Raw genomic sequence first — 22,514 nt, forward strand, 5'->3', positions numbered from 1 at the left:
TCCCAGCAGTGGGGAAACTGTCACATTGCAAGAGCAATGTGCCACCAAAGAGGCCAATAGGGGAGAATATTTATAAGATTTCTGCCCTGGGTACAAGTGGCTTAAGGTGGATCTTTCTAGGTGGGAGAATGATCAGGATTGGGCAATATTTGTGACATACTAGCTTAGGATTGGTAGATTTAGCCGAAAGAGAGTTCTGGAGAGAGTTTTGATAAGGAAAGTGTTTGATAAAGGAGCTATTTGCCCAGGTGAGCAGAATGTTATCTCAGGTAAACTCGTATGCAAGAGTTTCTTGACATGAACAGGGAAACAGTGAGTATTTACTGATTTAGCATCTTCTCTTCCCCGGGCAAAGTTTTTTCAGGACAAAAGTTAATGTTGACATGGCTATTCCTTATGATGTATGTGGTAGCAGTTCTCAGAGGGGATATTTTTTCTCCTCTATAATTGTTTTAATCTCTGGAGGAGTTGTTCTTATATATCTTATGTGGCACTATGGATTCTTTCCATCTGAAGTCTTACATCTTTTATAATTATGAATATCCTTGGTCATTACTACTAACAGTATTTCCTACACTCCGCTGTTTTTCTTTTCTCTTTATTCACTTGCTGTTTTATAGACGTTGGCTCTTATACATCGATTCTCTTTTTTTCAACCTTTATAGTTTCCAAACTGGGAGAACTTCACGACCTGAAATTTCAGCTTGCTGATTCATTCTGTTGTCGTTCTACCAGTAGCTCCAGTTACTTCTTCTTAAGGATTTCTCATTCCTCAGTGTTTCCCCCATCCTCTTTATAATTTTGTTGATATTAATATGCATATTTTAGTCTCCCATTAGCTGGTATATTAACTCTATTTCTTCTGTTTGCTAACAGCTTTTTCTTCAGTTTGCTGTCCCTAAGTGGACTTGTATTTTTTTTCCCTCTGTGCTCATGTTTCCCTGGAAGTATCAGCCAAGTGACCAGAGCCTTGTCCCTTCTGGTGATTTTAGGTAGTAGCGATAGGGGAAGCGTATTCCGGAGCAGAGAGCTATCGATGTGTTGATTTACACATCACAGTTGTAATTCTTCATACAGCTGAAAACAGCTGGGACTTTTTCATATCAAAAAAGACCTGTAAAAAAGAAAAACAGGTAAAAAGTGAAGGCATTTTACGCAGGCTGTTCAGTAGCTTCACGACTGTTGACTGGATGTCCAGTCAATCATTGCTGCATTCAGTGGACCTACAAGTGCTAAACCATTTTTCCAGCAATTTTGCCCTGTTCGTTTTATTCCTTTACCCAAAATGACAGAGGAACAGCGCTAAAAGTATAGTCATTAATTCACCGATTCATCAACAAACTTGGGGCACTTACCATTTTGCTTAGCATTGTGGTTGCAACACTGGATAAGTCGGAGTCTCTTATACAGGAAAAAATGTTCTTCGTCTTAAGAGGTCCACAGGGTTTATGAAGACGCATTAAAAAGGCCATTAACTCTGTCTTAAGAGGAAGAAGAAGAAAGTCCTCAGAGGCCATGATGCTTCACAGATTTTAAAACTTGGCAGGAGCTGCCAGAGGCTGAAAGGGAGGAACCACATTTCTGTTGCAAAGGACAAGTTGAGAAAATGCTTAGCACTTCAGCGGCCTGGTACTCTGGTATTCTTGTCCGTGCAAAGTAAGTTTTCCCAGGACTGTCTCGGGAGATCCATTTAAGAAGGAACTTAGAAGCCACATCATGAAGGTCCAGTATTCCAGAAGAGGTTGGTAGTCTTCCCATGAGTGGTTATCAGTCGTTTAAGGCTTCTCAGTGAAAGAGGGATTGAGTCAGCTTTACATTTGAGAGACATGAGGCACTGACATCGTGGAGGCCAATAGGGAGGACGCAAGCCTCACGTCAGTGAGATGAGGAGGAGGACACTGGGGTAGCCACGCAAACGATGATAAGCAGATGAAGTAAGTCAGCTTCACAGAGGGAATGCAGCTGAGCAGTTGAGAGGTGGCCAAAAAGACTTAAGAAATGACTCTTAATATCATTTAATGTTAATTAGTTTCCATTTAAATGGCCACATGTGGCTAATGGCTACCATATTGGACAGTGTGGGTCTAGAACTTAAGAAAGAGAGGTGGTCTGGCAACATTTTAAAATGCATACGGGATTTATGGAGCATTTTGAATCATGAGTAATGGATGAGAATGATGAATAAGAGCGACAGGTGGATAAAAGAGCCATGAGCAGAGCCCCGGTAACAGCATTTTGGCTTTAGATGGAGTCTGGGTGAACTACCAGGAGAGGTAATGCTGAGACAGAAGGCAGAGCATGAGAGAAGAGGGTGGCAGAGCTCAAAGCAGGACGCCTTTCGTGTCAAAGGGCTCAGTCACCTGGGGCTACTGAGAAGTCGAGTATTATGAAGCCAAAGTGGATCTGGCAACTAGCAGGACACACGTGATTTAAAGAAAAAAAAGTATTCCGTGAGGGAAGTAAATACCACATTAGAGAGAGAAAGTGAGCAAATGAGAGATGAGCTTAAAGTTTATAAAGTAAAGAAAAACAGACGAGAGAGAGAGCACTGTCAGAGATAAATAGAATTTAAAAATACCTCTGTGAGAGGTCAGTACATTTGCAGTTTGAGGGGAAGGAGTCAGTTTGAGGAAAAAGATTTAACACGTGAAAGATGGAGAGGACTGATGGGAAGTTTTAGAGGACAGCTCAGATGGCAGGATGAGCAGCGCGAAAGGGGAGAGAGCATCTATGGCTTTGAATTTGGTGAGAAAAAGGAAATAGATCAATGGACACGTGCCAGCTCTCAGGGTGGAGATTCCAACCTTGCTTGCTACAAGTGTTTTCTCAAATGGGTTTTCTAAATCCCATGAGATAAAAATTGGGACAAATAAAAAATGTTTAAATAAGTAGTAATAATAATAAAAGTAAATAGCTTAGAGCAGAACTTTCTTTGCCAGGCATGCTTACAAGGATGACCTAAAAAATTGACTCCCTACCCCTCCTAAAGAATGTACAGTCATAAAGGAACTTCTGAAAAAATAAAAAAACAACATTAGGTTGCTGTCTGTAATGGACTGAATATTTGTATTCCCCCAAATTCATGTTTAAGTCCTAACCCCCAATGTGATGGTATTTGGAAGTGGGGTCTTAAAAAAATTGCCCTGCATATGCCATTCTCCTCAGTATGTGTATATTTTTTAATGGGGATATTTAGTGTTTAAAGTTTGGTCTTTGTTAGATCATAAAGGACTTCCATTTTAAAAATAAGTTTAATCCCGACTTTTTTCTTTAAGATCCTAGTATGTCATAATGTTTTAGTTAGTGAAGTGTTCTTTCTTTCATTGAGTAATAGGACACCATCTTCTTGGAGTTCACAGAAATGTCTCCAAAACCTTTCAAAGAAGTTTAGTAGTTTGTTGTGCTTTTAAACATCAAAACAAGAGAAAAAATAATTGGCAGTTAATTTTTGGTCAGGCTAAGTTTCAGTCAGTATGTGGCATTTTGGGTCTAAGACTCACAGCTACTAAGGTTACATGCAGCATCCTGCCTAAAGAAAGCCGAAAAGGGTCTAGAATTCAGAAGGATAGCACACATGAGGGCATCGTGCTTTTATGTGGACTCTGCATTATGCCAGTGATTACTGAGATAATATACTCTACCGACAGCAAGAGAAAACCCAAATAGGATCTGGGAAAGTGTTATTTCATGTCAGATTTCAGAAAAAGTACAAATGCAACTTAAGTACATTCAGGAGTATCCCAACAAAAAATAAAGGGTCTTTATTTCTCACTGTGTCATGAGATCATACTGTACAAACGTATCTTTTAGCAGTGAACTAGGGAATAAAAAGCAAAAGGCAAAAAAAAAAAAAAAAAGATGCGTGGGGAAATTTTATTTTACTTTTAATAACATCTACTCAAGAGTGGAGATTTCTGTGTATTCTGTTTCCTTTGTGTTCTTTGGAATTCAAGTTCACTGTTCTCTCCGCTGTACAACTAAGTTTAGTTTTTAGGGAATATGCCTTCAGATCCCTAAAAATATCTAGAACTTTTGTTTCCCTGTAGATCTTCATGTTGTTTAGATAATTTTTGTTTTCATATTTAGTGACAGTTTTTTTAAAAATTTCTCTTGGAGGGAGGAGGGTAAGTAGACCTCAGGGGTAGAGTGCATGCTAATGCACGAGGTCCTGGGTTCAATCCCCAGTACCTCCATTTAAAAATAAATAAATAAATAAATAAGTTAATTATCTCCTCCCACAAAACAGACAAACAAAAATCATTAAAGTTTCTCTTGGGATTTATGTCAAGGTGCAGCTCTCCCCACATTTTTGTTCCTTAAGTCCCTAAAACATTTAGGGAAAATAAATGTTAGGTTAATTAAAAATTCTCATTGCAAGATTTGATTTTTTTCTCATCACATCCCATATCTCTTCCAAGTCTTTGAAACATAACTTGATGAAGCAGTCCGTTCACTTCTGGTGTATGTGTTATAAAGAGGGCATTGAACTCATATGCTAAATCTATAACTTATGGGGAGAACAGTATCATTTTTCCCACCAGGAAGTTCATTCTGAAAGTGCAGGACCAGGAACAGACTTCTGTTTCTACGTTTTAGGTCACAGTGTTTGCTGCCCCAAATCCCCTATTGTTTTTTTTTTTTTACAGACTTTCTATCCGGTAGCAATTCCTGAGTCCCTGATAAGTGTGTCAGCTCAGGAACACTGTCGGCCTTCTCAGCACTTGCAATTACATTCGTGTATCACAGTTTTAAAGTGTTAAACTTGAGTTTTGTCCTTCTACAGTATCGCTGCATCACTGGTAATCCAGAAGGATGAGTTGATATACTGAAAAATTATATGTTCTGCCTTACTCTTTTAAATTTTTAGCATCAATCGGAGTTGCTCCATTTCCTCTCTCTCTGTTTTACTATTCTGTTGTAAATATTTAAATTTTATTTATTTAATGTATTATATTTTAAGTATATTTCAAATCTACCTGGCCTTCCCACCGTGAATCCTTACATTTTTTTCAAATCCAAGACATTGAAAGAGGACAGCAGATAAAAGGTATTTCTTAGCGCTCACCCTTTGACTCTTCTCACCCAGTCCTTCATCAGTGCTGTTTTTCTCTTGTTATAGATGGAGAGATGGGTTATCTAGTGGAAACTCTCATCTCCGACTCACATCTTAAATACAGTGTTGAGTAGAATATGTCTCTCAATATTGCATTATTCCTTTTGAAAGTACTTACATAGTTTACATTTATGGCAGTTACCTGGATTAAATGACATTAAATTTTAATGTCTAGTTTCTCATTGTCTGTCCCCTCCCCTTGCCCAAATTCTCCAATGTCTTCTGTGTTGTCCACCATTCCCTTCACTGTCACCAACATCTTGCCCTCTGAAAATGAGAAATCAAATGCTGTTTAGCCATCTAATTTTTTAATTTGATACCATCATTAATAAAATAAAATAAATGAAATAAAATAACATAGAATAGAGTTTTTGCATCCTCTAAGTTGATTTCTGATCCTGATTGAATCATAATTCACATGAATTTCTGAGACTGTGTATGTGCATGGGGGAGGAGGTTCATACTTTCATTTTAACCTGAATTTTGGGTATGCTCCAATCAAACATCAGTCTTAAGCAAAAATATTATGGATGGGAAACCTCAAATTCAACTCTAAAAAAGGAAAATCCATCTAGTTTTCCGAGAGCCATGGGCAAGGGCAAAGGGAGGTAACAGAGAATGGATACTGCTGAGATTGACTATAAATGTCAGTTGTTATCATTATGAAGCATTTACATTGTAGTCCTGATAAAATAAACCACAACACTGATGCCACACACTCTTAACGGATGCTGACATGGATAGAAGTGAGTTGACAGCTAGTTTCCTGAGGCAGGTGTTTTAATGTTACCACCGATACATATATGGGACATTTGGAATCAGAAAATTAAAATGAGATATGTAGCATCTATAATGATGTTGATTTGTTGAATTTTTAGTTATACTGGAGGAACATTAAATTGTCTTTGTTATCTGATACTATAAATTTTATTCCCATTGTTCTGGTGAGTGAAAGCATCCTCCAACTACTAAAATTATAATCAAGCTTCCAGTAAGAAATTTGCACATTTAAAATTAGTATATTTGAACACCAGTATCATTTTTCATCTTCCTCTAAAAAAGTAATATTGGCATTTAAGAACTCACAACACCCTTTGCCTGCAGTTATGAAAATAAATTTAGACCATTCTGCATAGTTGGTCATTATACATTTAAAACACCAAGACTAATAAAATTGGGAATACTTGAGAAAAATATTCTGGATTATGAGATTACCATTTTTGCTTAGTCTATGAAGACACCTTAATAAAATGTTGAATGTAACATGCTAGAAGGGGACAAATTATGAAATCACAGTTTTGTGTATTAGATCCTAAATCTAGATATTTGAGAAACCATGATGAATAGTCTGGACATCAAAAGATAAAACTTTACTTGAAAACTGAAATTACTGTTAAATGAGGTAGCATGCAAACAATGCCTAATTTCCCAAATTGAGAACATTACATTAAATATAATCACATTTGTTAATGCAGTGCATGTTTAATCTACAGTTAAAGCATTATTCAAATCAGGTTAATTTACTTATAAAGTGATTAGGTCTAAAAAGTTCAATTAAGATGAATATGCATGTTCAGTTACCTTGAATGCCCCATTCATTTTAATTTGATGTAGTAAATATATGTAAATAAACATGTGAGTTGAATATAAATGACAGAGAATAATAAAATAGTTCAGACCGGAAGTAAGAAATCAGGAACTAACAGCAGTAAAGAAATGATATTCAAAACATATTACATTTTTCACTAAATCTGTATCACTAAGATGATTACCAAATCAATATGACTTCTAGCGATGTGAGACTGTTAATTAATCTCTTTCAAGATGACAATCTCTTATTTATTATTATCTCTTATTAAATAATTTCCTCATCTTCAGTTGTGTGTCTACTGTAACTTCAAAATAATAATCCATTTCACAACAAAAATATTCCTGCCTTGTGGCTTATTGTTTCATGATAGAGAGGTCATAGAATTAAGAAAATAGCATTTTCATAATAAACTCTCTATATAGGTAGTCTTTTTCTAAAATTCTTCCTTTGGAAATTGAATTGCCTAGATTCCTCTTAATAATTAATACCATCAGTACACATTCTTTTTTCCTCAGTGAATTTACTTACAAAAGGAAAAAAATAAAATTATGCCTGCCAGGCTCAGTATGGTGTTTTATTGATATTAATATCATTAATTCACATAAACTTTAACATCAATACTTACAAAGATTATGAACAGAATGCATGACAAATGAAAAGCATTTTGCCGACTTAGTGATATTCCGTCATCTCAACAGCATCTCCATGATGAGCAAAATTGACAGTGAATGACATACTCGAATATCCCTGGTCCAGTTTGGGGATGTCAAAGACAGCCTTTGATTTTCAAGGTCCTCTGCTAAAAACTACATGTATTTATGATAAGTTTTGAAAATAATCTTTAAAAATTACAGGTGCATCCTCTGACAAATGTCACTTTGAAAGTAACTTTCAAAAATAGCTTGCCAAATACTAGCCTTTGTTTATTCCCCTTAGATAAGAACTTTGTACCCTGTGATTCTAAATAACCGAGTAATTATGGTCTACTTCCATTGTTTAAAGGGAAAATAACTCTTAGTACTTAATAATTATGGTTCCATCGCTGTTATTGGCATCATCGTTAAGTGTGATGAGTCATCGTTTAAAAAAAAGTGCTAACCCTAATCCTTGTGTTTTTTTGGTTTTTGTTTGCACTTTCAGGGACAAAGAAATAGCATGGCATGAGACATGGCCCAGTTCTATTACAAGAGAAATGTTAATGCCCCCTACAGAGACCGCATCCCCCTCAGGATAGTCCGAGCAGAGTCGGAACTCTCACCATCGGAGAAAGCCTACTTAAACGCGGTGGAAAAGGGAGACTATGCAAGTGTCAAGAAATCCCTCGAGGAAGCTGAAATCTATTTTAAAATCAACATTAATTGCATTGATCCTCTTGGAAGAACTGCTCTCCTCATCGCAATCGAAAATGAGAACTTGGAGCTCATTGAACTGCTCTTAAGTTTTAACGTCTACGTCGGGGATGCTCTGTTACACGCCATCAGGAAAGAAGTCGTCGGAGCTGTGGAGCTGCTCCTGAACCACAAAAAGCCCAGCGGAGAAAAACAGGTACGTGCAAAACTACTGTTTTTAGTTTCTTTTGCTTGCAGAAAGTTTCTGCGGATGCTCAGATTCTCCCCAAATTTTAAGAAACAGAAAACCTGCAATCAGAACCGTTAAGACAGAAGAGTACCGTTAAGTCCCCAGTTTATACTCTCCAGCAGTCACCACCACCTGCCCCTCCCACCCTGGCAAGTCAGACTTCAGTGAGAACTAAAGCAAAACAAAGTCACCTATGTTGGCTTCCCGTACACTGGAGACATTTCTACGTGAGAGTCAAGATACAAGGTTCGGGGCTTCCTATGTATGGGTGGGTGTTTTTTCTCTTCTTCGTTTTTTGATATTCTACAATATTTTGCTATTTTCCTGTTTAACCTGATTGCCTGTTCAGGAATTCTGCCTCTTACTGCAAAAGCGAATTGTACATCTAATTTTGATATGGTTCTTTAGCAAACCCCATTAAATTCTTTTAAATTGAGACTTACATTTTTTTTTAAAAAAATCTAAAAAGATTACTAGAAAATAACTGAACTCTGACCGCAGGCTTAACTGTATCAAGTCCACTGATGGCAAAATGTCACTTTATCTTAATGTCATCAGTAGAAAATAAACTAAAATGGCACACAATTATAAATACAATGTGGTTTTTATTCCTGTTTTCTCCCTGCTTCTTTTTTTTTTAAACCACCAAGGAAGTGGCGATGTCATAGACAGAAATGAATGAGGCATCTATTTTGTCTGTCTAGTTCCTTCTCTTTCTTACTGCCCTGTATCTGAATTGTCTATTTGATCCTTTATCCTTTCACACTGAACTCTTCCTTCCCCGTTTCAAGTCTAATTGACTAATTGCAGAGACACTGCATGTACTGCAGTGGCTCAAAATCTGCCTTTTAAAGTAAAATCTTATACAAATCTGTGCCATTACAGCTCTAGCAACTTCTGTTCTGTTTGTTAATGTGCCAACAGTTCTCTGCAAATGATAGGCTCTTAGGAGACGTTGCAGTCTTTGAAGACGAGCTCTGCTGTAGCTCCTACTGTCTTTGCTTTACTGGAGGACTTTCAGCAGACTCCTTGCCATTAGTAAGAGAACTTCTTGGCTGCACATCTCCTGAAAACTCCTCCCCAGAAGCCCGCGTTCTATGGCCCATTCTTATGTCTCCCCACCATGCACCCCCTTTTCCTTACCGGACCCCCAAGCTTTGATAAAACAACACTCCACAAGAACCCTATTTCATTGCTTGTTGTTTTCCTGGCTTTTTCTTGTTTGTTTCACAGCCAGTTGTTTGTGGATTACCTTCTCAACATACTGGTAAAACTTTACCAATAGAAAAATTTGTTTCATTTATCCTTCCAAAACTTGTACAAACCCTCGACAGGGATGGACAGGTAATGGAATTTCTGAACATATTTGTTATGTTACATCCAAGTTTTTCACCACTGGAGAAATGCAAAGACACTTAGACAGGAAAGAGTAGAAGTCTGTTTTTATCTGTGTAAGTTCAGGCGCTACTCTCTCAGTCACCTTGTGATTTGGAAGTTTCTTCCATGATCATGTCTTGAAGTACTTGCATTTTTTAATAACAGTGATTTTATAGTGTATACCGTCTTGTTTTATGTCTCTATAGACCACCACAAGATAGGTATTAATGTCTGTGGGTCTGGATCATTTTAGACCACAACAAGTCTTTAGAACAAAATGGCCATTTGTGTTTTTCCTGTTTATTACTACATAACCTTCTTAATTCTATTTTCTAGAGAATATTGACCAAACATTTCAGTGTCTCTTTAGTCAATGACATTTGTGCCAGCCAAAGTAATTCGGTGTCTGGAGAAGATATCTGCTATTATGAGAGGGTTTGTTGGAAGATGTTCAACTTCTGAGCTAAATTCTAGTCTGACAAGTAGGTCCTGGCTCCTTAGAGGCACTTGATTTGAACCCTGAGTATTAATAAAAGGCAGTAAAGGTTTGCAATCTGCCAGGAGTCTGAAATATCCCAGGCCATGTGTTTCTGGAAGGTTTCTCTTGTATCAGTTTGTAAGCCAAGAATTTTTCTTTCCTATTCGCACATTCTGGAATTCCTTTTCAGCGAAGGTACTGAGAATAAACAAACAAAAAGAATTGTATCTTTTTCTTCAAACTTTATAATTTGGAAAGAGAAAATCCAGTCTACCTCAAAGTCCATGGTGTCTTGAACAATGACAGTGAGGTTGTTACAGCATGACATTTCTACAGTGTAGTGTGCAAAAGATGGCCTCAGGGGTTGGGTGGGAGGAGGGCAGGCAAACCCCATGAGAGCTTGGCTGTTTATCTGTGATTTACTTAGATTATGCATCTCCTATGTATGGCCACCATCTTGTGGAATAGCAGTTTCCATAAACCAGTGTCTTGTAGGTAGCAAGTAAGTTCTTGACAGGACATTTTTCTCTCAAAAAGTGTAATTCCTTAGATGATACTCATGATTGTTGAAAGTTATTTTGTGTGTTATTATAATTTACCTAATTTCCACTCTCATGGGCAACCCTCAAGGCTCTAGAACACATTACTATTCATCGTGTTGAGAGTATTGAAGCCAGTGGTTAAAACTTGAACACAATAATATCCAAGTGGACAAAATAAACATAGCTTGTCTTAAAATGAGTCAAAAAAAAGGATCTAATATTAAAAAAAAAAGCATACAAATCTCATGATTGGAACACTTAGGACTTAAAATGTGATGAATGTGGGTCTGGAAATATATTCTTCTTTTACAAATCTGTCACATATTCATTTCTTTCTCTGGAAGAAGCTGCAATGTGTGCTGGCATCCTGAAATCCTGGGGGCTATGAGACTTCAGATTAATCTGCACGTTAATCCAGTACATTCGCCTGGGAGCAATTTACAGTTGGCACACGCTTACTGTGCCGGGCGTTAGCTGAGCACTGGGAAAGAGACATTATTCCTGTTTTCTAGAGTCTGAAGGTCTAGTTGTGAAGAGAGTTGGGAAAAATATCTTGGGGATATGAATAAAGGTGATCACAATGGAAAAGGAAAAAGAGAAATAAATCCTTGGCTAATTATGAACTTGAATTAAGTGGACTCGGTAAATGCAAAATATTACTGTGTAGAGGGTGTCAGGAGAGCAGGAGAAAGGCCAAGAAGGAGGAAGAATGTTTAAGGGTTTATCTCTGGGAAAGCTCATTCCATTAACTGAGATCAAGAGTCTCAGAAAGGTTTGTGGGACCCACTTGGATATACTCAGGTTTTGATTTTTGTTGAAATTGACATGTAGGAGATAATTAGAAATTTTGGACTTAAGAAAGGGGTCTGGGATTGATACACAGACAGTAGGGAGGACATTGATGCACATAATATCACCTGTCCTCCTGTCACTGTGACATTGATTGTCTCTCCTTTCCCACGTATACTGTTTAAATGTCTATGTTATTTTCTCAACACAGCCTCTAATCAAGATATTTAGGTTTTGCCAGATACACAGATGGGCATAGATCATTAACTACTCCCTTCCATATTTAATGTAGATCTTCATAAATCAGGGCATCGAGTTCTTAGTGTTTTATTTTCATTTTTACTGTAAAGAGTGGGAAAAGTAATAATTGATTTCTGTCCTGCAGTAGACACAGCCTCCGTGCTCCACACTCGGCAGGATGACAGGACATTACGTATTCGTACTGGGACGGCTCCCTTGCTAGGATCACTCTTCTGATATTCTCCGATGACTTGAACTTTTCTTTAACCTTAGTACCTTCTTTCTCTACAGAGAATAACTGAGAGTGACTTCTTAGCCCCACTTTTCAGTCAGTTGATGGGTTCCTTGACTTTTAATTATTTCTAGAAGACCTTTCTCTTTGATGTCTTCTAAGGCCAGATTCAATTTCAGCTTTTTAGCGGCTCCAGTAAATGTTTACCAGAAACAGAATTTTCTTTTTCTCTCTTCATTTAGACAGTGGTACTTAGTCTTCAGCATCATCAGAATTACTGGGAGGGCTTGTTAAAACACAGGAGTCACAAAAGATGACCACCATGCTGTCCAGCATTAGCCATTGCACCCATTGGAACAGGGATCATTTAAAGGATTAGTTAATTATCCTAATTTACAATATGAGCTAGATACATTTAAAAGAGCCTCCAGGGCTGCATATCTAGGCTATGTCTCTATCTTGAATACCATGATGCCATTTATCATGTAGTTGCTCAATTAATACTAAGTCATTAGAAGCCCTGAAATGCCAGGGAAGAGCAGAGCTGAGTAGCAGAAGTGCTGACAAGTCTCTGAGTCTCTCTGAGCCTTGGTTTTCTTGGCTATTAATTGGAATCAGAGAATTAATTTGCTTGCTTCTTAAAGTCTGGTGGTGGTAAAATTTTGTAAAAGTGTTTTATAGGATAACATGTAATAACAACATCATATACGGTTATTACTATATTATGCCATGATCTCTGTCTTCCTGTTGACAAACAAATATACAAATAATACAACAGAAGGCTGAAAAGAAGGAGCTGAGTAAGCACTGGCCAACTTTCCTTCTCGAAAGCATGACTTCCTTTTCATTTGAAAAATGCAATCATTAGAAATAGAAACCCTGCTTAGAGAGAGCGAAGGAGAATTTAATTCAGTTTACCTTTTTTTGTTTCCATCTCAGTGCACATAGGAAATTTTTTTAAAAAATACTAATTTCTATAGATGTGCTAATACAATTTGTGGCTTTAGAAACAGTACCTATCACTTTTATGAAGTGATCAGAAAATCAAAGAGAGAAATAGGAGGTTGGCATTAGCAGGTTAATGCAAATATATCTCCAACCCAAAATACACCTTGCTGACTAAAATTAAGGAACATTTTTTCAGTTGATATGGATGCTAATAAATATACCCCTGGCTACTGGGCAGAGCAAAAGTTTGCTTTTATCTCCTGCATTTCTTTGATTTTCCTCTTTGGGCTTCACACGTAATGTACCTTCTACAGTCCCATGAAATTCACATGGTCCCTCTTCAGTGACACTGTATGTCAAGACAGCCAATATGCTTTAGAGCTGCCCCTTGCAGAATGAAAACATGTTAACTTCCTTGGTGGTTAACCAATGGGGGTTACACCTTCCTATTTATCTATATTAGATCCTTGATATCGATAGTAAGTGAAACTAAATAAATGTATAATCATATATATATATATATAGCACAGAGAACTATACTCGACTTCTTGTAATATATTATAATGGAAAAGAATCTGAAAATATATGTAGATGTATGTATGTATATATGTAATTGAATCACTTTGCTGTACGCCTGAAACTAACATTATAAATCAACTACATTTCAATAAAAACATAATTTTAAAAAAATGAAAAGGCTGAAAATGATCCCTAAATATGATCTTTATAAAGTAAAGTAGTAACCAGTATAAAGTATTTTTATTAGCAAGTACTCTGAAAATTCAGTCGAGTCTTATTTTTCCACAGCAGGGATTTTTAAGGCTATTACGACATAGGGCATAGATTGTGTTTAATCAGCTGGCAAATGGCAGTCATGAGAGATCTGAATAATTCTGCCTTACATGGAAGAATTTTTAAAAGATGGGCTATGCTACACTGTTAATAAGATAAAGTGGCTTCAGCTAACTGGTCATTCTGACTCATAAAATAATACACGTTGACATTGTATTATTCTTGAAGACCAGTAAATTATAGAGAAGTAATCCTTCTGGACCATGTTCTCTTGCTCTTTGCTCTCAGTGTATCACACTTATTATGAAGGTAAAAATCATCATCATCATTATTAAATATGTTTGGAACCCACAAGAGCAGAAGGCTTTTAGCGCTTTCTGAAACTCAAGTGAAAAGAGAAAGGAACAAAAAACAATCTGAAGCAAAGCAGTAAGTAAGCACTGAGGCATTTCCATCCCACAGTAAGAAAATACGAGACAGGGCTCTTATTCTCTGTTTGTGGACAAGGAAGGAGTGAGAAATAGTGAAAAGAGTCGAGAGATATAAATGCTATTTTATAATCTCAGACAACTTATTTAAGCCTTTTGAGCCTTGACTTTCTCATAAGTAAGAGGGGGTTTATCGTCCCTGCTCACCAGGTGGTTGTAAAGATTAGACAGTTAACACACCAATGTGATGAGCATTAAGAAAGCTCATTACCTGCAGACCCCCCCACTTTGATGCTGTCTGAGCATTCTACACTTATTAAATTCAATTTAATTAAAAATGCATCTGTACATGGAAGAGTCTAAAGGGTCCTCAAGCAAATGCTTTGTGAAGTGCTGGATGCTGCTATGAGGAGTGAGTGTATGTTAAAATAAGAAAGAGGAAAACTCATCTTTCAAATGTGAGCTTTGGTGAAAAGCTTTTGGGGGGGTCATTTTTATTAAATCCCCCCAATCCACCATAAATGTTGTGATTAAATCTAAAACTATAACCTGATGTCTCAGTAGGCAATATATTAATTGAACTTCATTCACTGTAATAATTAAAAAATTAATCATTGAGGAATATTGAGATGCCACTTAACAGTTGTAATTAATTGAATGGATAAGGTGTTAATATAATTGGGAATTTTAAAAAGACATGTTGTGATTACAATGTCTCAGAACTGTTCTCAGAATGCCCTTTCAACCTCATATTTACTTGTACTCTGATTAGATGCAAAATGAGTAAAGTTTTTGTTGCTTGAATATCTGAAGCACAAGAAAATGAGGACTGAAGTTATGTAGAATTTTAAATGGTCTTCTCAAGAACCAATTTTTCAAGCACTTAGAAAAAAGACGTGCTCTCAATTTCATCACAATTTATTCTTGATGAAATAATTTTCTGAATCAAGTCATTTCTAGATATCTCAATGTCAAGTCTCCAATGTTTGAATCGTGTGTTGGAAACTCTTGACAATAATTCCAAACTGTGTGTTTTGAGCAGGTAAGAGTCGATTTATAGAATACAGCCTTCTTAGAGGATGCTCAAATTCACCCAGAAGGAGTGGGTGGTTTTTGGAGGGAAAGAAAAATTCATAATTACAGATTTACCTAATGGATGCATAATCTCTCTACCCTTAAAGGAGACCATGCTGGGTGAGTGGAGTGGGTTTAACTTTGCAGAATCCTCACCCCCTCACGCGTGTAACCTAATTGCAACACTTCTTAGTTTCTGGAATCTCCCAGAGAAAGTATTTAGATTTGTTTGATTTGGAGACACAGGCTTAATTGTCAGGCAATACCAGCATCATCAAGTAAAAATGTGAATTTTTAATGCAATAATATCATGGTGAGTGTAAAGTATAAATTAGAAATAATTATGCGTTTATTAAGATTTTACGTGTTTTCCACTGTCCAGAATATCAGAGAATCTTCAACTAGTGGTATATTGAATAATTTTCCTCAAAAACAATACCCAACTTGAAAAATTAATAGGTTGAGGTACACTGTAAATTCCTACTACATTTTACCTTCGTGGTTGTAGGCAAAGGTAAAAAAATTATTTATGATTATTGAGCTTTCCAATGTGCCACGTATTCTCGCAAGACCATTCTATGCTGTTATCTCATTTAAACCTCGTAACAGTCTTTATTATTGCTATTTTTTTAAAGTCAACTTACCCAAAGTCACCATCAGTAACTGAGGACTTAAACTGCTCTCTCCCCTCTGGCAACCCGTGTGGATGCCACTAACAATTGCAGACTGCATTCTTGCTGACCTTCAAAAAAGCCTTAGAATCTTTGTTTAACAGATGTGGAAGCAGTTACTAAATAATAGGGCTTTAATGAGGATTAAATGCATGAGTGCGGCAGTAGGGTATACTCAAACTTTCTTTTTGACTGTCCGGTGTATATTTCCACATTTATTTAATGGATTCCTCCCAGTTACCCTGAACCATTCTAGACAAGGAAATTGAAGCTCAGAGAAATTGAGTTACTTGCCCTAGAGAGATTTGAATGTAGGTTTCTCTGTTTTCATGGACTTAACTCTTCTTGTGCCAAACTGCCTGGTTACTTTGTCCATCAGATGTCCAGCAATCTCAGCCCTTCAGAACTGCCGCCTCCTAGGAGCAAAAACTTGGTCCTGAAACAGCATAGAAAGATTTCTTCAGGTCCTTGACTTCTCCAAATTATCCTGAAAATTCCTTTAGCCAGAGGCTGCTGAGCAAATCTCTAGTGCTTTCAAATGACTCATTTAGCAAAACTGGCTATCTGATGTCCTAGATTGTTGTAGGCAACAATTGGCAGTAATGAGGAAACACTAGAGGCTGAGAAACTGCTGGGAAGCGGGAGGTGATTACATGTCAACCAATGTGCACTTCATATTGTCCCGTGGGTGGGTCTGACACGGAGGTGAAGGGACTCAGAGAGGACCCCATGGCTGAGACTCTGCAGAGACAGACCCTACCTCCTAGACTGGAGGAGGTTATTTTTCAGAGAACACAAATCCTTTTCCTATTTATGTGTGACCCAAATTATGAAACCCTGACCCAATTAAATACCTCTCTTCTTTACTACCATCATATCCTGTACACCTTGTACCAACAGTATGTAAATAGGTATCACTTTCCCCTCCTGTGCAAATCTCGCAATACCAGGAAGTGTGTGTGTGTGTGTGTGTGTGTGTACCCTCCCTCTCTGTAGGTTCTGCACTCTTGGATTCAACCAGTGACAGAGGGAAATATTTTAAAAATTCCAGAAAGTTCCCAAAAGCAAAATTTAAATTTGCCTTGTGCTGGCAACTTTTTACATAGCATTTATATTGTATTCACAACTATTTACATAGTATTTACATTGTATTAGATATTACAAGTTATCTAGAGAAGATTTAAAGTATATGGGGGGATGTGTGTAGGTTATATGCAAATACTGCACCATTATATATAAAAGACTTGAGCATTCTCAGATTTGGGGATCCAGATCTAGGGTCCTGGAACCAATTGCCCACAGATACCGAGAGGCACCCACATATACATACACAGATACACACACATATACATACACACATGTGCACACATTTATGCAGGCACTCACACTGTTTCACAATAAGAATAATGGAAAATGGGACTGCTTTTCTTAAAATCATCAACAGTATCTTAGGCTTGGAAGAGATTCTAAAGTCTATCTGAAACTATCACCCATACAGTGTTTATTATTTGTGCTAAGCATGAGCAATATAGAATTATTCCTTTTCTTTTCCTTTCAAATGATTTTGATGCTCACACAGATCAGCCTGAGTCAGTATGGAAGGAGGCTATTTACACAAGGGCATGAGTACCAGGCGGTGAAGGCGACTGGATGCCATCTTGCCGGCCAGCCACAAATACGTAGCAGAACATTAACATGAGTTATCTCTGGATATTGGGATAAAGGGTATGCTGTTCCTTTTTGTGCTTTTCTGTCTTTTCTAAAATCTCTGCAATGAACATATATTATTTTTAAATCAGAGAGAAATATGTGTCTCAATCTGTATGTGTCTATACATCTATGTATATTTATGTACAGAAACGTTTATCTTGGAGAAACTGGGTATGTATGTCATTATCTACACTGACAGACCCAGCAGTGTAGAATCACTATACTATTCTTGGTACAGAATCATGACTTCCGCACCTGCTTCAGCTCCACTGGAGCAAAGCAGCAAGGAAAACTCAAGATGAAGAGACAGACAGGGAGGCTGGGAGAATGGTTTGGGTGAGCAAAGATCAGTAAAGGAATCATGTATTTCTTCATTTTGATGCAGGAAAAATGGATGTGGGGTGTGAGGAGGGCCGTGTCCCAGGCTTCGGTTGAGCCCCTGGGACGTGCCCCGCCAAGCGTGGGTCCTTGGCTTTGCGCAGGAAAGAATTCAAGAGCGAGCCACAGTTGAGTAAAGGTAAATTTATTCAGAGAGATCCATTGAAAGGCAAGAGAAAGGCCACGAGGTGTGGGAATTGGGTGCTCAGATTAGAGTAAATGTAGGTACACACTCCATAGACAGAGTGCGGGCCGTCTCCGAACGGCTGGGTTTGGGGGGGGGGGGAGTGCGGAGCGGGGGATGGGGAGAGAGAGAGAGGCTGTGAGGGGCAGTGTTGCCCATTTTTATGGGCTTTGGTAGCTTCATATGCAACTAAGTGGAAGGACCAGTCTAACTAGTCTGGGAAAGGGGCTGGGATTCCCGAAGTTGGCCATTTCCCACTCTTTGACCTTTTGCGGCTAGCCTTGGGACTGCCCTGGTGCCTCTGGGCATGTTATTCACCATGCAAACGGGTTACAATGGGTGTATAATGAAGCTCAAGATCTGCTAGAAGTCAAATCTCTCACGTCTTGAGCCTCAAGGCCTCCTGGAGGTTGAATCTTCCACCATTTTGATGTTAATTGCTGCAGCATTCCTTGAATGGCTGTGCCCTGCCCTGTTCCTGTCTCAATTTCTCCCCTTTATCTACTGTCTTTAAAATTTTCTTGGCCTCCTACTGTGACCGAAATATTGCTAAAATGTGATCACAAAATAGTCCTTGACCTCAGGGAACTAAATCTAGCAATCAATTGCAGCTTCGAGATAAATAAAAGTAGTAATAGAGAATAGGTGTCCTCATCCATTTTGTTCTCTATACAAGATTGAATTTCCAATTGTATTTACATCTCTATTGTTGTGGGAGGAGGGGCACAGTGTTAAACATCTCAGAATTATCCACATTAGATTATACAAGACCCCAAAATTGAAGAAATTTAAGATTATTAAAAAAAAAAAAAGAAAGAGACCATTATTATAGTGTTTCTGTGAAACGATAAACGTGTCTAAAAAATATTCGGTGGATTTGGGAAAGTGTAATATGTTGACATTTTAGAAGGCTTTTTTGGTGCACAATGGTATGATACTGTTCTCTCCACCCCAAATAGAATCGGTTTGAAATGTTTTCGCTTTGCACACATATAACTATGAGCTTTATCAATGAAATGCTCAAGATTTTTAAAAATTTTATTGATCAATTACGTGTATGTTAAATGTTGCTAGTTCATTTTTCTCTTGTATACTTTACCCTAGAATATTAGAGCCCATTAATCTTTTTTTTTTTATTATCTGAGGAGCTTTTGATTCTTTTGACCTTAAACTACCAGCCTGAGGAAAGTGTATTTCAAGTATATTTAGGAAAGTGCATGTCGAGGGCTTTTCAGCCTGCACTTCACTATACTCTGAAAAGTACACTTCAAGTGCTTTTCAGCCTCGATCTAATGCCTTACTTGCAGGTAGATTAAACCATGTGTTGTGACTCCTGCTTTAGACGACTTTTACTTTACTATACCATGTGCTACTTAACCCTGGCCTAGGCTGCCTGGTTCTCTCAACCAAAAAAAGCAAAGACTCAGGTTTAACTTTGTGAAATCAGAGAGCATTTTGATATCATACATACTGATCCCATATCCCCCCCCCCTTTGCCACAACACACAAACACACACACACACACACACACACACACACACAGACTCCTGGAACCATCACAAGTATGAAGAAAGTGAAATTTAGAGAAATTTAGGAAACTTGCCAAAGATTACTGAGATTATTCATTCTTGAGCCAGGATTAAAGTTCACTTTTTGGGGTCGAGAATCAAATAGAAGTATTTATCATAAACATTACTTTCATTCCAGCCTTAAGCATTGCGTAGAACAAGGGGAAAATATAAATGTAAATAAATGTGTTAAGGCTTAGTTTTGCATAACAGAAACTGTTTCCTGTTGGAAAAGGATCAGATTTGGAATCAGACAGACAGGAATTCAAGTCGTATCTCCATCCCTTACTACTGGCATGACCCAATGGTGATTGTTAACTTGAAACAAAAAAGCGGGAATGGCTGCCTCTCACAATTACTGTGAGAACTGGAAATTTGAAATACTTTGTGTACAGTGAGTGCCTAGTGTATTTACCTTTGATGTAGTGTTGTTATCATCATCATCATCATTCACTTATTTCAGAACCAACTATGCTAATTTGATCTGTCTAGAGATTCACATTGGAATCACGATTCTATGTTGTCATGATTCAGTTCCAGATAGGATGATGCAGACCACTGGGGACAAACTTGTTGAATTCTCGTGATGAAATCTCTGAGGCCAGGCATCCTAAACACCCGCACAATGGTTAGGAGGGTTGCGAATCTATGAGAGGTCAGATGGACCCAGGAAAATTGACCGTTTCCCCAGAGACGCCAGGAAGCCAGGAGAGAGGAAATGGACCAGCCTTCTAAGACCAGTCAAGTCTACATATATATACAATCTAAACATGTTGTTAATCATCAAATACAATGTTGTTTCACTCTGAATACAGAGAGAGAAAAGGAACAATCATGATTAAAGAAAATGATCAGAGATGATCTCATGGAAGAATAAACAGGTTCCCTTAGGGATATTTGAGGGAGTATGTTTTCAGAAGAGACAGGTCATTTAAATTCAACATTATGGGAATAAATGTAGAACATCTCCTCACATAAGTCACACTGTTTCTTTTAATAAAGATGAGGTAAAGCAGATCACGTTTGTTTTGACCACATTCAAGGAAAAGACTGCCACCTGGTGAATACTGGAGGCCTCTGGAAACACGTGTATTAGCTTTAACTATCTGGCGTGAACTCAAAAATAATAGGCATATACTTTTTAGTATTTTTCTTTACTTTTCAATAGATTACAGTTCTGCATGCACACAATATTAGCCGAGGTTTTGTAAGGCGCCACAAACATCACCAGTTTCCATGAAATTTGTCCATTTTTACCTGGTATAGATGCCTCTTCTCTGGGTGACGTAATTCAGATTAAATGTTACCCCCCAAAAAAGCAAACACAAATTCATGGACCACCATGATACACTTCTTTGGATTTCTTCTTTACTTAATTCTATAGCAAAATGATTAAAATGTTATCTGGGGATTACGATAATGCTAATACATTCCATTCTTTACAAATCTGATCCAAAAAACAAGGAGCAGAGGAAGTGATTTTTTCATTCCGTAACTAGTGCTGCACTCAGCGTCTGTTTTGATTTTCCCTGAGACTCAGCCTCTTCTGTATATTTTATCTGAGGCATGAGAGATGTGGAATTCATCCCCCAAGTTTTCTTCTTCTAGTAACATGTTGCCCCTGCACCTATCCTGCTAGATACATTTTGGATGCTTTAAAATAGAGGTTAGGAAGTCTCTTGGCTGGTGGCTACAGAACTCGTAAATTGCTGAAGTCTTTCATTCTTGTATCTAAATATTCAAGTTCACAGCTAAAGAAACTCAGTGGAGGAAAGAATAGAACAGCATGATCTTTTCCCTTCCCATGTGCGTTTCTCAGCATCCAGTCAAAACTCTGGGTGACACTTTCTTTACTCGTGGGCAGAATGAAGCCACCGTTCCATCAGGAGGACCAAGTGCCCATCACTTTTCTCGTGCCCAGAAAGCCGGGCTACGGGGCTGCCACGACTTAGCTCCTGTCTTCTCTCATTAGCTTCACACTGTCACTTCCTAGAATTTTTCCAAGCGTTAGTTCAGTTATTTTTATGCAGCCTCAGAGGAAGAGTTTTGAAAAGCAAGTTATTTCCGTAGCACTCCTTGGTTTCATAGCTATGTTTTTAATCCTGAAAGGGCTACGTTTTTGTGGCCTCGACCTTCCTGGATTCTTAGCGACACAATACATCGTGTGACAGTGATAGCTCAACAGATTTTCCTCATTTGCATAAACTTGCTGATTCTTCTTAACGAAGCCTTTTTTTTTCCTTTTCCTTTTCCCTCAAGTGAATACTAAATATATAAATATAAAAACTCTTATTAGCCTTGGTTGTTATAGTTGGGTCTTTTAAAACAAAATCGCTTTTGAGCCTGTTATCCTGTGATGGTCTTTGTGGGTCACTTTCTTCTCAAACTTGTGAATGTCAGTGTGTTCCTTGGGCATCTTTTACTCTTCAAACCAAATCAAATTGTAGTCGCGTTTTCTTCTCCTGGCTACATAATACTGTGCACGTGCTGGGTATTAAGTAACAGTCTGCCCAGTAGATGGTGCATGGATGAACATGGCCGATTAAAAACCCCATCATCACTCCTGAAAATAAATCGGGCAAAGAACAATCTGGCAAGATAAAGTCGAACATCAGAGAGCTTAGAGGCTTTATTTAGTTAAGATAGCAATTCTCACTTAGACCATATTCAGAATTAATACCTTTGTGATAACGTTGTATGGGATTTTTTTGTTGCTGTTGTTTTTAATTTGGCCTCTATCTCCCCACGATGCTGTGTAGGATTGTAAGTGAAGTACTGCATCCTGAGAAGCCTCATCTCATCTTAAAAAGTTAAAGTTCCA

At 37.8% G+C, this 22,514-nt stretch overlaps 1 protein-coding gene across 1 annotated transcript in view; it reads left to right on the forward strand.

Moving 5' to 3' along the window:
* TRPC4 (transient receptor potential cation channel subfamily C member 4) overlaps positions 1 to 22,514 on the forward strand; it is a 166,907-nt gene that overhangs the window by 40,618 nt on the left and 103,775 nt on the right. Inside the window, exon 2 of the mRNA XM_031465903.2 lies at positions 7,845 to 8,249. Coding sequence (XP_031321763.2) covers positions 7,872 to 8,249 — 378 coding nt within the window. The 5' untranslated portion in view covers positions 7,845 to 7,871. The remainder of the gene's footprint in view (positions 1 to 7,844; positions 8,250 to 22,514) is intronic.

This window comes from Camelus dromedarius, chromosome 13 (genome assembly GCF_036321535.1).
Source record: "Camelus dromedarius isolate mCamDro1 chromosome 13, mCamDro1.pat, whole genome shotgun sequence".
Lineage (NCBI taxonomy): Eukaryota > Metazoa > Chordata > Mammalia > Artiodactyla > Camelidae > Camelus > Camelus dromedarius.